This window comes from Chiloscyllium plagiosum, unplaced genomic scaffold, assembly GCF_037043375.1.
Source record: "Chiloscyllium plagiosum isolate Xiang-an unplaced genomic scaffold, Cpla_swu_hap1 HiC_scaffold_21, whole genome shotgun sequence".
Classification (NCBI taxonomy): Eukaryota; Metazoa; Chordata; class Chondrichthyes; order Orectolobiformes; family Hemiscylliidae; genus Chiloscyllium; species Chiloscyllium plagiosum.
The window spans coordinates 14393025-14410185 of NW_028270159.1; the positions used below are offsets into that span (position 1 = coordinate 14393025).

Here is a 17161-nt window from a genome sequence, read left to right on the forward strand (position 1 = left end):
AATTCCCTCTAGTTTTGGACTCCCACACCCCAGGGAAAAGACCTTAGCTATTTACCCTATCCATGCCCGCCATGATTTTATAAATCTCTATAAAGTCACCCCTCAGCCTCTGACACTATAGGGAAGACAGCTCCAGCCTATTCAACCTCTCCCTATAGCTCAAACCCTCCAACCCTGGCAACATCCTCATAAATCTTTGCTGCACCCTTTCAAGTTTCACAACACCTTTCTTGCAGAGCTGCACAGCTGAGGTAGACCCGTGGATTTTCAGGGAGAGTGTTTTTTTAAATACCTGCTGGATTTTGGCAGACCTTTCTGTTGATGTTCTATTCTTTCTCCTCAGTGCTGACTGGGAAGGAGATGCAACAGGCCTGTGACAGGGACACGAGAGAAGGGGACAGGCCGGATGTTCAGGTGAGCAATAGCATTTACTGCGGCAATCCCTAGGCTACTTCTTTGGACAGTCAGATCCCCGCCCCTCCCCCCGAGGCTGTCTCAGCCCCTCACCCTCCAGGGAAGGTGATCGAGTGAGAGTTCAGGTCCTTCCTACAGCAGCCTTCCCCCTTTTGGGGGCTGCTGCCAGGATAAAACTGGGTCAGAACGATAAAGGACAGAAAGAGAATTTGCATTTCTGTAGCTTCTTTCCTGAGCTCAAAGACCTTCCAAAATTCTTTCTTCCAATGCCGTGCTCTTTTAAGGATGGTCTTTGGTGTCACGTGGGAGATGCAGCAGCCAATTCGTGAAATGTGATTCACGTGATCAGGCAAGATGTACCAAGCAGGTAATCCATTTCACTGACAATTGCCAGTTGAATATTGGACAGGGCATCGAGGATTACACCCCTGGCTGTTCTTTGATATGTTTCCATGGAGGGATCTGTTATGCCCGGCTGAGAGGGCCCGCTGCTTTAAGTCAGAGCTGAAAAACTGTGCCTCCAACAGTGCTGCACTCCCTCAATGCACGGCAGTGCCAGTCTCCATCTTATGCTCAAGTCCATAGGGTGGGATGGGAACCTTAAAACTTTCCAACTCAGAGCCAAACGTGGAGACGAGTATGGTTTTAGCCTGGAAGGAGACACAGGCTGAGGGTTTACGGTAAAGCTAGCAATGTTGCACAAACTGGGGCTGAGATAACATTGACAGTTCCACATAGCCATTGGCAAATAAGTCTGCTTCAGTTGGTACATGAGGGTGGGTGGGCACTGAACGGTGGGTTCAGTCTATCTCTGGCGGTCATTCCTTCAGTTCCTAGGCCCTCCTTATGCCTCTCTAACCTCGCTTTCCCCTTTCAGGCAGCCCTGAAAGCCTGTCTCTTTGTCCAAGCCTTTGGCCATCAGACCTAATGTTGGGCTTCGCATCATGTTTGTTTGGATTGCTCCTGTGAGGTTCAACTGTGTTAAAGGTGCTAAATAAATGCAAGTTGCTGTTGTTGTTGGTGTAGCCTTAACTTCCCGGCAACCTTAAATCACTTTTGCTTTATCCTTTGAAACACATTGGTCAAAAGTAATCCCCTTTGTGTTAGCCTTGGAGAATCTAGCAAACAGAAAAGCCCACTTGGCAAACAGTGAAAGAGTAAATAGCAAAGTGACAGAAAAAGAAAGGATTTGCCAATAGCCCCACACTATTGCTACAAACCATGTCACAGGATATGTTCAAAATAAACATCTCCTAAGCTATGATTTTGCATGTCCATTTTGTATGATGTTTAAACGATGTAATACTAAAAAATTGCAACAATGCCTATTTGTGGTAATTGAACACTAATCTCTGTACGGCCTACCAGAAACTGACAGGTGAACATTTGACTGTTAGTATAAAGGAAGGACGGAAAACTGAACAAGGAGCTGAAAGAGCTTAAATCCAGCTTTACAAATTTGTTGCATCAACTTTACGCCCATTAGCCAGTGCAACACGTACTCCTGACTTCATTCTCCCATCATCGCCATGTCTGTGGCATTATCCAACTCAGTCCCAACCTCCAGTCAACAATTGCCGAAACCCACCTGCATTGCACTGTTTCAGGGGCTCGGTTGGCTGGACAGCTGGTTTGCAATGCACAATAATTTCAACAAGGTGAGTTCAATTCCTGTACCAGCTGAGGTCATCAGAAAGGTCCCAGATTCTCAACCTCACCTGAGATGTGGTGACTTGCAGGTTAAACTCATCACCAATTTGAGAAAGTCGATTCTAATATAACACAATAGGTCTGATCTCGCGTTATAAGAAAATCGTGCAATAGCCGCACCATCTAAACCAATGGGGCCAGCATTGTGTTATAGCCAGTACAGGTAAGGAAAGTACACATTCTACAAGTAACTGTCTAAATTCTTCAAGGCCAATTTGTGTTGACTGCATTATCCTTACCCCTAGATTTATCTATTGCTTATTGTTGTCATAGTCCAGATCGTTGATAAATTTCTGCAGTGCATCCTGTAGCTAGTACACACTTATGAGACCATAGGGATCGTTCTCTTATTAAAGAGATGCAGCCAGTGGTGATTTAGCCTGAGGGCCACCAGGCCTCAGGTGAGGGAAGAGGTTGAGAAGGAGAATTCTTGTTGATAGCCTCAAACCAGTAATGGGAATTGAATCCATGCTGTTGGCATCACGCTGCTCTGTAAGCCAACAACCCAGCCAACGGAGCTAAACCGATTCCCTTATGCAATGCTTTCCTGACTGGCCAGCCATTTTCACAGTCCACAAACTTGAGTGCATGTTCTCACTCAAATCCAAGTCTGGTTCACCTGCTCCCTTGTGTTCACTGACTTAACATTGACTCTGGATCCTTCTCACTTTATGATCCTCCACGATATCTGTGATCCTCTATTGGTCTCTTGCAAATTCCCAATTTTAGTCAGTCCACCATTAGTGGTTGTGCTTTCAGTTGCCTGAGATCCCTAAGTTAAGAAATCCCTCACTATAACTTGCTGCCTCATTTTTAGACGCTCCTTGAAGCCTACCCTCTTGACCAAGCATTTGATCAGCTGAGCTCATATCTCCTTATGTAGCTCCATGCCATACTTAGTTTGAGTATTCTTGTGCAAAGTGTGTTTGGAAGTTTTTCAACATTAAGACGGGCACTTTAAGGATGCACATTTCTGGGTGTCTGAACTAATTACTTAAACATGAAATAGAGTTAAGTTATAGAACCTGGCACTTTATGAACTTAACATCTGGTCCATGTGGGCTAATAGCTCTCGACCCAGGAGGTGTATAAGGTCTTGATACTTAATTGGCTATTCACCATGCAGCACATTCAATGTTGGTACATGACAGGGTATTTATCAAAGCTATAGCTTGAAAAGTAAACTTGAATATTGCAATCACTTTTGTTGATAATTTAGAAGAAAATGTCAGCACCTTTTGTGGTAAAATTATTAGGAGGCATTTGGGCTCAAATATCTCCTTTTTAAATATTGATCATGAGCTTACAATGTTGTAATAGCTCCTACTAAGGGCTAGATGGCAGTGTTAGTGATATTTCTCCATCTGGTTACAGTGAGGGCCGCTCAGGATTTTCACTGGGGCTACCCTTGATGCCAGGGCTCACCCGTCTTTCTTTCTACACTTCTTTTCCTAACTGCCCTTGAGAAGGTGGTGGTCAGCTACCCACTTGGACCCCTGTAGGGCCTAACGTGCTGTTAGGGATCTGTGGCATTGCAACAGTGTAGGTTAATGACTACCTTTTTGCCCAGGCTTTTAGCCACCTAACCTCATATCTCCTGATGTGGCCCACTGCCATGCTTTTGTTTGATGGCATTCTTGTCAGCATTTTTAAAAATTCAGTTGTGTGGCATGGGCAACATGGGCTGGGCCCAGCTTTTATTACCCATCCCTCTTGAGTTGCCCCTTGAGAAGGTGGGGGTGAACTGCCTTCTTGAACCGCTGCAGTCCACCTGCTGTGGGTTGACCCACAATACCATTAGGGAGGGAATTCCAAGATTTTGACCCAGCGAGGCTGAGGGAATGGCAATATATTTCCAAGGAGAAAGTGAGGTCTGCAGACGCTGGAGATCAAAGTTGAAACTTTATTGCTGGAACAGCACAGCAGGTCAGGCAGCATCTAGGGAACAGAAGATTCGACGTTTCGGGCACATGCCCTTCTTCAGGAATGAGCAGAGAGTGTTCAGCAGGAGAAGATAAAAGGTAGGGAGGAGGGACTTGGAGGAGGGGCGTTGGAAATGTGATAGGTGGAAAGAGGTCAAGGTGAGGGTGATAGGTCGGAGTAGGGTGGAGGCGGAGAGGTCAAGAAGAAGACTGCAGGTCAGGAAGGCGGTGCCGGGCTGGAGGGATTCGGCTGAGACAAGGTGGGGGGAGGGGGGATGAAGAAACTGGTGAAGTCCAAGTTCATCCCCTGTGGTTGGAGGGTTCCCAGTCGGAAGATAAGACGCTCCTCCTCCGACCGTCGCGTTGTTGTGGTTTGGCGGTGGATGAGTCCAATGACCTGCATATCCTCGGTGGAGTGGGAGGGGGAGTTGAAATGCTGTGCTACAGGGTGGTTGGGTTGGTTCGTCCGGGTGGCCCAGAGGTGCTCTCTGAATCGCTCCGCAAGTAGGCGGCCTGTCTCCCCAATATAGAGGAGGCCACACCGGCTGCAGCGGATGCAGTAGATGATGTGGGTGGAGGTGCAGGTGAATCTGTGGCGGATATGGAAGTTTCCTTTGGGGCCTTGGAGAGAAGTGAGGGGGGAGGTGTGGGCGCAAGTGTTGCACCTCCTGCGGTTGCAAGGGAAGGTGCCGGGAGTGGAGGTTGGGTTGGTGGGGGGTATGGATCTGACGAGGGAGTCGCGGAGGGAGTGGTCTCTACGGAAAGCTGATAGAGGAGGGGAGGGAAATATATCCTTGGTGGTGGGGTCCATTTGGAGGTGGCGGAAGTGACGGCGGATGATGCGCTGTACATGGAGATTGGTGGGGTGGTAGGTGAGGACCAGTGGGGTTCTGTCCTGGTGGCGGTTGGAGGGGCGGGGCTCAAGGGCGGAGGAGCGGGAAGTGGAGGAGATGCGGTGGAGGGCATCGTCGATCACGTCGGGGGGGAAATTGCGGTCCTTGAAGAAGGAGGCCGTCTGTGTTGTGCGTATTTTGAACTGGTCCTCCTGGGAGCAGATGCGGCGGAGACGAAGGAATTGGGAGAATGGGATGGCGTTTTTACAGGGGGCGGGGTGGGAGGAGGTGTAGTCCAGGTAGCTGTGGGAGTCGGTCGGTTTGTAGTAGATGTCCGTGTTGATTCGGTCGTCTGAGATAGAAACAGAAAGGTCTAGGAAGGGGAGGGAGGAGTCCGAGACTGTCCAGGTGAATTTGAGGTCGGGGTGGAAGGTGTTAGTGTAGTGGATGAACTGTTCAACCTCCTCGTGGGAGCACGAGGTAGCGCCGATACAGTCATCAATGTAGCGGAGGAAAAAATGGGGGGTGGGGCCAGTGTAGTTGCGGAAGATGGATTGTTCCACATACCCTACGAAGAGGCAGGCATAGCTGGGGCCCATGCGGGTGCCCATGGCTACTCTGGCTCGGAGGGGAACCTGAAGGTGGTGGTGTTCCCATGTATCTACTGTCCTTGTCCTTCTAGGTGGAAGTGGTCAATGGTTTGGAAGGTGCTGTCTAAGGATCTTTGGTGAACTTCTGCAGTGCATCTTGTAGCTAGTACACACTGCTCCTACTGAGCGTCGGTGGTGGAGGGAGGGGATGTTTGTGGATGTGGTGTCTATCAAACTGCTACTTTGTATCAAAGTGATGGTGTCAAGCTTCTTGAGTGTTGTTGGAGCTGCACCCATCCAGGCAGGTGGGCAGTATTCCATCACACTCCTGACTTGTGCCTTGTAGATGGTGGATAGGCCTTTGGGAGTCAGGAGGTGAGTTACTCACCACAGTATTCCTTACCTCAGATCTGCTCTTGTAGCCACTGTGTTTATGTGGGTTTCATTTCTTGTCAATGATAATCCCCAGGATGTTGATAGTGGGGGATTCAGTGGATGGTAACAACATTGAATGCCAACAGGTGGGTGTCTCTTATTGGTAAGGTTAACTCAACTGACATTGGGTAGGAGTCTGCATTGAGCTATTAAATTAAATCTCAGGGGACTGGGGAAAGGGGGCAGGTTGGGTAGTTCAATCACCCACCCCCAACCCTTGTTCCCATTGCTGAGTTAATCTTGACCCTGCAGAATTGGAAATCTGGAGTCAGAGTTCCTGGGTGAGGAAGAATAAATACTGTAGCAGGAATATTTCACCCCAGGTGAGCATTAGCTCTCCCACAAAGGCAGGAACCTACAAGATTTCAATGCTGCAGGAACCTCCCCAGGCTGGTGAGATCGCTTGCTGTCGAATTGAACATCCTTCTGTCACCCCCCCAACTTTGCAGCCTATCCCGTTTCTCTGTGCTACCAGAGTCTGCTTCAAGTCCCTCATTGTTCCTCCTGTGTTCTACATCCAGTATCTTGCACTCACGTCCTGCTCCGTGGGAACCAATGCTTCCCAACGTGGGAGTCCCAGTCCCAAGCAGGACCAAGACTTCTGAAGTGGTTACTATGGAGATATGACCGACTTATAAGCAGGCCCCTACTTTCAGATAACCCCCTTCCCCGCCCCCCCCCCCTCCCCCCCCACCTACCCTGCACTCACATGCTCACTGAGTGAGGGCAGGGTTGCAATGCTATGGGGTCACAGTCGGGGGTGGGGTGAATCATTTGGGAAACATAAACTTTGAGACCAAGCCCCGTTTCTGTTTTCCTCCCTCAACTTATGTACTTTTAAAATCCAAGTTTGTATTCATTCAGACTCTTGCGGCGCACTAACAACCCAATCTCATTGAGCGGTAGAGCAGGATTAATGGGCTGAATGGCCTACTTTTGCTCCTATGTTCCAAACCTGAATCCAAAAAGTGAGAGTATTGGGTGCAGTGCTGGCTTTTACATCCTAACAAAGTTGTCTTAAGTTTTCATCGCTATCTGCACTCTGCACTGCACAGATCCTGGAAGATGGTCACACATGAGACTTAAAAGGGCCTTCAATGCACTGTGTGGCATGTTCCAGATTACTGCCCTGCTTTACGCCTCTACATGTTACTTTTCATTGGTGTCCTATCAGAGTGATGTCAAGCTGGGAATAAAACCTACGTCCCACCAAAAATCCCTGAGTTCCTGCACAGGTGAGACAGTTTTTCCCCTTGGTTTACCTCGTTTCCCTGTTATTGGTCCACTGTTGGTGACTGTGCCTACAGGCCCTGGGCACCGAACTCTAGAATTCTCTCCCTAAACCTGCCTGCCTCTCCGCCTCACTCTCCTCTTATAAAATCAGTTCTTAAAATCCACCTCATTGACCCCAAGCGTTTGGATATCTCCTCATGAGGTTCGGAGTCATAACAGATTTGTGTTGGAGCAGTTCATTCCACAAGGAGACATAGGAGCAGAAATTAGGCCATTCAGCCCATCAAATCTGCTCTGCCATTCAATCATGGCTGATAAGTTTCTCAACCCCATTCTCCTGCTTTCTCCCTGTAACCCTTGATCCCCTTGACAATCAAGAACATATCTATCCCAGTCTTAAATATGTTCAATGATCTGGCCTCCACAGCCTTCTGTGTTAATGAATTCCATAGATTCCCCATTCTCCTGGCTGAAGACGTTTCTCCTCATCTCCGTTCTAAAAGGTCTTTCCTTTACTCTAAGGCTGTGCCCTTGGGTCCTAGTCTCTCCTACCACAGGGGACATCTTCCCAACATCCACTCTGTCCAGGCCCATTCAGTATTCTGTAAGTTTCAATTAGATCCCCCCTCATCCTTCTAGTCTCCATCGAGTATAGACCCAGAATCCTCAAAGGTTCCTTAAAAGTTAAGCTTTTCATTCCTGGGACCATTCTCGTTAACCTCCACTGACCCAATCCAGGGCCAGTACATCCTTCCTGAGATATGGGGCCCAAAATTGCACACAACACTCCAAATGTGCTCTGACCAGAGCCATTAAAGGTGCTATATGAAGATAAGTTGTTGTTGTCTCTGTTTCCAATCTCTGTGCTATAGGCCATGAGCCATGACCCACGTCTCGGTTGAAAGGAAAGGAATCATGAAGCCAACAAACAGAAACAAAATAGCATATTATTTTTAGCACAAATAAAGGAGTAATTCTCCAAACTCTCTGCTGCCCGTGAATGAAACATCCTTGCCTATGATCATACTCTGTGGTTCCATTTCAACTCTAATATGCACACACGCGTTGCCTGGCAACAATGAACTCATGAACCACCAGCAGAGAAACCACTGTCACTGCCGCACCACTTTGTGAGTGGTTTCTGAGGTTTCTAAGGGAAACAATCTGAGTAGGCCTCACCCAGTTCGGAAAGCACACACTGTCATGAGGTTGCTGGAGGTTTTCTCAACAGAAACACAGAATTGTTACGATGCCGACAGAGGCCATTCGTCCCATCGCGTCTGCACTGTCTGTCCAAATGAGCTTCTCACCAAATGGCATTCTCCTGCCTGTAACCCTCCATATTGTTTTGCTTTCAATAATTGTCTAATACCCTCTCGATTGCTTCAATTTGAACCAGCCTCCTCCACATTTCCAGGCAGGGTATTCCAGACCTTAACTGCTCACTGGGCAAAGGGGTGGGATGTTCTTCGGAGGGTTGGTGCGGACTCGGTAGGCCGAATGGTCTGCTTCCTCACTGTAGGGATTATATGATGTCTCTTCTCCAAACTATCCTCATAATTGAAGTTTTTCACCCCTCAGACCCATTCTTCTGCCTTCTGTCCAATGCATTCACATCATTCCTATAGAATCGGAGAATCCCTACATTGTGGAAGCAGGTCATTCAGCCCATCAAGTCCACACAGAGTGTCTGAAAAGCTACACCCAGACCGAACCCCCTGCCCTTCCTCTGTAACCCTGCATTTCCCATGGCTAACCCACCTAGCCTGCACATATCTGAACACTGAGCAATTTAGCATAGCCAATCCACCTGAACCTGCACATCTTTGGACTAATGTCATACCCAGGTCTGTACATGATACTCCAACTGAGGCCAAACAAGTTCAGTGTCACCTCTGTGCCCTTGTACTCTATGCCCCATTAATAAATCCTGAGATATTGTGTGCTTTAATAACTGCTCTCTACCTGTCCTGCTACCTGTAATGATGTATGCACACACAGGTTCCTTTGCTTTTCCATGCTGTTTTGAGAAGGACCCTATATTTTATACTGTCTTTCCATGGTCTATCAAAGAGCATCGCCTCCTATTGTCTGCCACCTGTATGCTCACTCCATCAGATAAGAACATAGAACATTCCAGCGCAGTACAGGCCCTTTAGCCCTCGATGTTGCACTGACCTGTGAAACCAATCTGAATCCTATCTAACCTACATTATTCCATTATCATCCATATATTTATCCAATGACCACTTAAATGCCCTTAAAGTTGGGGAGTGTACTGCTGTTGCAGGCAGGGCATTCCACACCCTTACTACTCTCTGAGTAAAGAACCTACCTCTGACATCTGTCCTATATCTATCACCCCTCAATTTAAAGCTATGTCCCCTCATGCTAGCCATCACCATCCGAGGAAAAAGGCTCTCACTATCCACCGTATCTAATCCTCTGATCATCTTGTATGTCTCGACTAAGTCACCTCTCAACCTTCTTCTCGCTAACAAAAACAGCCTCAAGTCCCTCAGCCTTTTTTCATAAGACCTTCCCTCCATACCAGGCAGCATCCTGGTGCAGCATCCTCTGCACCCGTTCCAAAGCTTCCACATCCTTCCGATAATGCGGCGAGCAGAACTCGACACAGTACTCCAAGTGTAGCCGCACCAGAGTTTTGTACAGCTGCAATGTGACCTCATGGCTCCGAAATTCAATGCCCTTTCAAAGTTATACAATGCTCGCAGTTTACAATGTGTCCAAGTTTTGTATCATTTGCAAACATTGACATTGCACCCATACGCCAAGGTCTGGATCATTAATATATATCGGGAAAAGTAACAGTCCTAATAATGACTCCTAGCACTATAAACCCTACCCCAGCCTGAAAAACGTCCATTAGCTCTTACGGAACATCGTTTGTCACCAATGGATTCTCTCCAGGGAGCTCTCTCAGCTGTGTCCGAGAGATCAGCGCCAATCCTGGGCAGTTGGCAACCTCAATGCTAGGAGACCGCACAACCCTAATAGTCAAAGCCATCATAGAATAGAATCGAATCATTACAGTGTGGAAACAGGAAGCTTGGCCCAACAAGTCCACACCGACCATCTGAAGACCATCCCTCCCAGAACCATTCCCCTAACTAAGGCACCTAACCTACACATTACTGAACATTATGGGCTTTTGGTTTGGCCAATTCACCTGACCTGCACATCTTTGGATTGTGGGAGGAAACCGGAGCACCCGGAGGAAACCAACGCAGACATGGGGAGAATGTGCAAACTCCACACAGATAGTTGTCTGAGGCTGGAATTGAACCTGGGTCCCTGGCGCTGTGAGGCAGCAGTGCTAACCACTGAGCCACTGTGCAACCCCATCAGAGTTGGGAGTGCGCATACGATGAAGAAGAATAGGACAGAAGAGAAACACTTATGATTATTGTTTGATAAACGATAAAACACCTTTCAACCAAACTGAGTGGGTGTCAAAACCAACAGGCAAAATCTGACAGACTTCATTAAACAGGCCCCAGTTGGTACACATAAGGAAAATGTATCCTTTATGACAAACTCACCCAGTCAAACAGATTGGCAATCATGGTGAGAATGTGAGGGAATGTTTGCCTAAAGTCAAGGGCTACCGTCTCCCAATGTATCTTGTCAGCACATCTTGAAAATCCGTTCAGCAGCTTTTGAAGAGCTTGAGTCCACAGAACACCACCAGCCTGGGTGGTTTGGGATGGGTTTCCTACCCTTTACATTTGTATTTCTAAAGAAACCAATCTTCCATTTTCCTCATTTCTTGTAAATTCTTGTTCGGCACATAAGAGGCCAATAATAACGGGTTGAACCGTCCTTAATCTTTTCCCCCAATCTACCTAAACTTTACACTGTTCAGTCTCCAGTCCTGTAACTCCCCTGAGCCATATTGTGGGGTGCCAGTGTTGCACTGGGAGGATAAGGTCAGAAGTCACATGACACTGGGTTATAGTCCAACAGGTTTATTTAAAATCACAAGCTTTCAAAGCACTGCCCCTTCATCAGGTGAATTCACTTCATCTGACAAAGGGGTAGCACGCTGAAAGTTTGTGATTTCAAATAAACCTGTTGGACTATAACCCAGTGTCATGTGACTTCTGACCTTGTACCCTGAGCCTGTAGTCTGAAGACTTGTGAATATCTCAAGGATATTTCCCTGTTTGTTAAGGGTTCCTGGCTTCTGAGATCAAAGTCTTTCAGTTCATGCCTTGTTGCAGATACCTGAGCATGTAAATCCATGCTGGCAATCTGGTACTGTACTGAGGGAATATTGCACTGTTGGAAGTGCTGAACTGAGGCCTTGTCTGCTCTGTCAGATGGATGTAAAAGGCGCCAGAACACTGCTGCCTGGGTCAGCAATATTTAACCCTTGGGAAAAGTAAGTTAATTAATCATTAGCACATTTCTAAATGTGGGAACTTGCCGTGGGAAAATTGTCAATGGTATTTTCCTACGCCACAACCATCCTTACAATTCAGAAGTGCTGTGGGTAATAAAAGGCGCTGTATAAATGCAAGTCTTTCAGTGGGCATGGAACTTGTCTCTTTGATAGTGACATTGAAATGGGAGGCTCAGTGTTGAAGAGGATTGAACCTTTCTCCAGCCCCACTGCTGTAACACAGTTCAGCACCAATGCACTGTGCTCATCTAGCCATGACATTGCTCTGTCCCCACCACCTTTGAGCCTAACCTCACTCGTGTTCCTGATTTAAGAAACTCGATACTGCTAACTACAACATTCTAAGACGCCCTGAGCTTCAGTAAAATGGGCCACCTGCTGCTATCATTCTTCAGTGACTGGTTCAGTAATGCGAGAGGACTTCGCAAATACTGAGTCTAAAGGAACTTGTCTGTCTTACTCAGGGTCACAACCTGAATGCCTCCTGCCTTACTCCAAAAATAGAAGATGGCAAATGTCAACTCTTTGAGTCCAAGTTACACTGAAAGCCTTCGAAGTGCATATTGACCACTGGAAACAAATGCTCATTTCTCCTGTTCTGGTTGTATTTCATACTTGGTTAATATCATGGATAGGGGGTTGATTTAGCTCAGTTGGCTGGACAGCTAGTTTGCAACATAGAGTCACACCAACAGTTCAATTCCTACCCCGACTGAGATTACCATGAAAACTTAGATTTAGGATAGGAGGTAGAAGGCTAAGAGGTAATTGAGGAGATTTCTATCTCTCCCCAAAATGGTAATGGGAGCCTGGAACTTACTGCCTGAAAGGGTGGCTGTGTGAGAAACATCATGTCACATTGAAGCAGTATTTCGATATTCACTTGCAATGCCATAGCCTCCAGGTCTATGAGTCAAGAGCTGAGAAATGAAATTAGTGTAGTCAGATTTTTGTTAACTGGTGTGGACATGAAAGGCCGATTGGACTCATTCTGTGTTGTACATGTCTATGAATCAATGAGGGAGTTGATAAGCCTTTGGGGAAAGAGAGTGAATCGGTAGAAAAATTAAGATTTGAGCTGCTTGGTGGAACTCCTGTTGTCTTCCCTGATGTCCTTGAGCTCAGAGACCCTACAGTTGGAATGGTCCGGATTGTGAATCCATTGTAAGGGGAACCTTCCTCCCAGCTGCAAAGCAGGTTTGGCAACAGTGCACTCACACACCATAATTAGAACCAGACTCTAGCCAGGCTTTCCCATGTTATCATGGTTCCACATGCGATGCTCCAAATTCTTCAGCAATTGTCAAGGAAGGACAAACTGGTTCCCCTTCTTTATTCACCTGCCCCACCCCCCTCAGTTAGTCACAACAACGGCAATTAACAGAGGATCAGAGCAAAAGAATGAGTTTATCAGTTACTAAACGTGAGAAGGAATAAGAATACAACACATACACACACAGATTAGAAATGAAAAATGACTCTGAGAAAGATAAAACATGTATGGATTGGTTTCTGTGGGTCATTCTGGAAGAGTAGAGTGGTGGAACATCAATAGTTGAGTATTTGATTCTTAGTTTTGTAGGTTAGATGAAATCCTTTTATCCTGTTTGGTTTTGACTGGCTTGATGGCTAGCTTCCAGCACTGGGAGTGAGACATTCCTTTACCTGCCATGCAGAGGTGATTAATGTTTGATTCTTCAACCGTGACTATCCTAGCACTCTCACACTTGAACTCTAGCTAGCATATCTTCTTCCATTAGCATATACAGACCAGGGTTGAATTAAAAGAGAAATTGCTGGAGAAACTCAGTATCTGTGGAGAGAAAGCACAGTTAACATTTTTAAAGTCCAGTGACCCTTCATCAGAACTTGAATTGGTTTTTAATCCCTAGTCTTGTCAATTCTTGAAAGGGGAGACTCAAAAAAAACTCTCACCCAGGCTGCTATTTTTACTTCCATTATATTCATAGTCAGACAATCCCACACAGTTACAGTTCAGTTAGAATCATAGAACTTTACAGTACAGGGAAGGCCATTTGACCCATCATGTCTGTACCAGCTCCTGAAACAGCCACCCATCTAATCCCATTGTCCAGCTTTATCTCTGTAGCCCTCCAACTTATTCATTTTTAAATATACATTCAGCCCTCTTTAGAAACCTCCTATGGAATCTGCCACTTCCACTCTCAGAGGCAACACATTCTAAATCCTCACAACTCTCTGAGTAAAGAGGTTCCTTCTCATCTCACTGCCAGCTCTCTTCCTGACAATCTTGAAATTGTAATGATTTGGAGATGCCGGTATTGGACTGGGGTGCACAAAGTTAAAAATCACACAACACCAGGTTATAGTCCAACAGGTTTAATTGGAAGCACTAGCTTTTGGAGCACCGCTCCTTCATTAGGTGACTAGTGTTTGATTCTTTGACCATGACCATCCCAGCAATCTCACACATGAACTCTAGCTAGCATACCTTCTTCCATTATCATATACAGACCAGGGTTGAATTAAAACCGAAATTGCTGGAGAAACTCAGTATCTGTGGAGAGAAAGCACCTGATGAAGGAGCGGCTCTCCGAAAGTTAGTGCTTCCAATTAAACCTATTGGACTATAACCTGGTGTTGTGTGATTTTTAACTTTGAAATTGTAAGCACAGGTTTGTCGTGCATATCTCATCTTTAAGTATATTCCTTTAAAACATCTTTGGCACTCATCAGGTGTGACATTCTAGGCTCTCTCTCTCTCTCACTCACTTTCTCTCTCTTTCCCCAGACAGCCACACAATTTACATCTGCAGTCATTTCTGTAGCTGTGTTTCCCTTTTCACATGTTGTAATGTAAAGGTCAGCGATTTCAAAAGTGTTCTGGGCTTATGATCTGTGTGCACAACACTGTGCTATCCGTGCTTTATGCTGAATTAATTGAGTTCATCCGATGCAGTTGTTGTAAGTGTAGGCATGCCCGGTGATTGTCAGATTTGCTCAATCATTGTACAGCACAGAAAGAGGTAACTCAGCCCATTGAATCTATGCCAGCTCTTTGGGAGAACAATCAATCTCATTCCCTGCTCTTACCACATCCCTGCATTTCCTTCTCCTGCAAGTATTTTCTAACTCACTTTTGAAGGCTGCTATTGAGTCTGTTTCCAGCAGCTCATGAGTGTTTTCCAAATTCAAACAGTTCATTGCATAAAAATGTTTCTTTTTATGTTGTCTCTGGCAGTTTTGCCAATCAACTCTTTCTCAATCCTGCCATTATTGGAAACATTTTTTTTTCTTTATTTACTCTAAACGCATCAACATTTGAGCACCTTTTATTAAATCTCCTTTTATCTCAAAGGTTAAAAAAAAACCTTTCCCTCCGTTCCCTCTGTGTAACTATATTCTCAGATTTCTGGAGCCACTCAATAAATTAGAATGACACACATTTTAAATACAAAACAAGGTTGGGAAATGCAGCCAGGTCTTTACAAGAGCCCCCTATCCTTCCTAAAATGTTGGTGACCCAGGTCCATGAGGATCCAGAAGTTTAGAATTTGCATTTCTTTTTGGGTGTGGGATTAATGAGTGGAAGTCAGTGAAAACAGGGCTAAAATCTAAATGAGCCTATTATGGGATAGGATTTTGAGAAAGGTGTAAATCATTTTCTCTTACAAAAGTTCTTGAATCCACAGAGATTAATTAGTACTGTTTCCAGTTTCACAGCAATCAAACCTCAAAGGGAAATATTGCAACAATATACCCCATGGCTTTGTAAAATAAGCTAATGATGTTTTACTGTATGGTATAAACAGTATGCGTGTTGTTGCTAGTGAGTTCCGGCATCTGCTTAAGAGTTATTTTGGGGTCAGATGATGCAAAAGCTGTAATTTCACTGGCTCCATATTGCTGTCTCTCAACGGAATAAAAACAGAAAGAGAAATCAGGTACATTCAAATTGAAACTTTAGAAAGGATAATCACTTTCATCTCACATCACCTCCCTACCTTCCTAGTTCACTCTTACTGACATAGAAACCTGCATTTGCCAGTTCATAGAAACTTCGAAATGTTTAGAAGTTAGAATCCCTACAGTGTGGAAACAGGCCCTTCGGCCCCTCCGAAGAGTAACCTACCCAAACCCATGCTGCTACCTTATTATCCTAAATCTACCCCTAACTAATGCACCCAACCTACACATCCCTGAACCCTATGGGCATTTTAGCACGGCCAGTTCACCTGACCTGCACATCTTTGGATTGTGCAAGGAAACCGGAGCACCCGGAGGAAACCCATGCAGACACGCGGAGAACGTGCAAACTCCACATAGACAGTCACCCGAGGCTGGAATGAAACCTGGGTCCCTGGTGCTCTGAGTCAGCAGTGCTTACCACTGAGCCACCATGCTGCCCCATGAGTTTGCCCCGTTCGAGTTTGCTTGGCCATTCAATCTGATCATCATTGATTACCCCACTCAGGAACCTGGGGTTCCTGCTTTCTCCCTTTGATCTCTTTAACCCAAGAACTAAGATCTAATTGAGGTATGTAAGATGCTAGAGGAGATTGACAACACAGTAGTAGAAAATATGTTTTTCTCATGTGGAGCACTGTATAATGAGAGGTCTTAGGTTTAGGATAAGGGCTGGCAGATTTAAAACAGAGATGAGGAGAAGTTATTTTTTTCAAAAGGTTGTCGAATTCATTACACAGAGTGCAATGGATGCTGGGACATCGAGTAAATTTAGGAAGGAGATAGACTCCAGAGTTTTAAATAGCAATGGGTTGAAAGGTTGTGGGGAGCAACAAGAGAGTGAAGTTGAGACTGAGATGACATCAGCCACAATCAGGTCAAGTGGCAGAGCGGGCTTGAAGGATTGAATGTCCCACTTCACATCAGCTCCGCTGAAGATTTATCTGACTCAAAACATTAGCTGGCCTTCCCTCCATGGATGCTGCATGACCCACTGTGATCTCCAGCACTTTTTATTTTAAGTACAGATTCCAGCATCTGTGATCACTTGCTCTTACTCCTGCTCCTAACTCTTATGTTCTGATGTTTATATCCTTACACATAACTCCATCTTGAAAACATTCAATGTTTTGGCCTCGACCATTTTCTATGGCAGAGAATTCCACAGGCTCCCCACTCTCTCTGGGCGAATGACGTGGAGATGCCAATGTTGGACTGGGATGGACAAAGTTAAAAAATCACACAACACCAGGTTATAGTCCAACAGGTTTATTTGGAAGCTCTAGCTTTCGGAGCACTGTCCCTTCATCAGGAAGCTGTGGAGCAGGATCATAAGATACAGAATTTATAGCAAAAGATCACAGTGTCATGCAACTGAAATGATATATTGAACAAACCCAGATTGCTGTCATTTTTCCTAATCTCAGACTGAAATGGCCCACCCAGTATCCTTATACCTGATGAGGGGCTTTTGCCCAAAACGTCGGTTTTCCTGCTTCTCAGATGCTGCCTGACCTGCTGTACTTTTCCTAGCACCACACTGATCTATAATCTGGTTTCCAGCATATGCAGTCCTCACTTTTGCCTAGTTGATTCCATCCTTAAACTGTGACCCACCCCCTGGTTCAGGACTCCCCTGGTCATTCTTCC

General features: G+C 45.8%; 1 protein-coding gene across 1 annotated transcript in view; it reads left to right on the plus strand.

Moving 5' to 3' along the window:
• Positions 1-17161, plus strand: part of LOC122564928 (adenylate kinase isoenzyme 1-like) — a 172292-nt gene that overhangs the window by 84658 nt on the left and 70473 nt on the right. The window contains exon 8 of the mRNA XM_043720421.2: positions 344-414. Within this exon, the coding sequence (XP_043576356.1) occupies positions 344-414 (71 nt within the window). The remainder of the gene's footprint in view (positions 1-343; positions 415-17161) is intronic.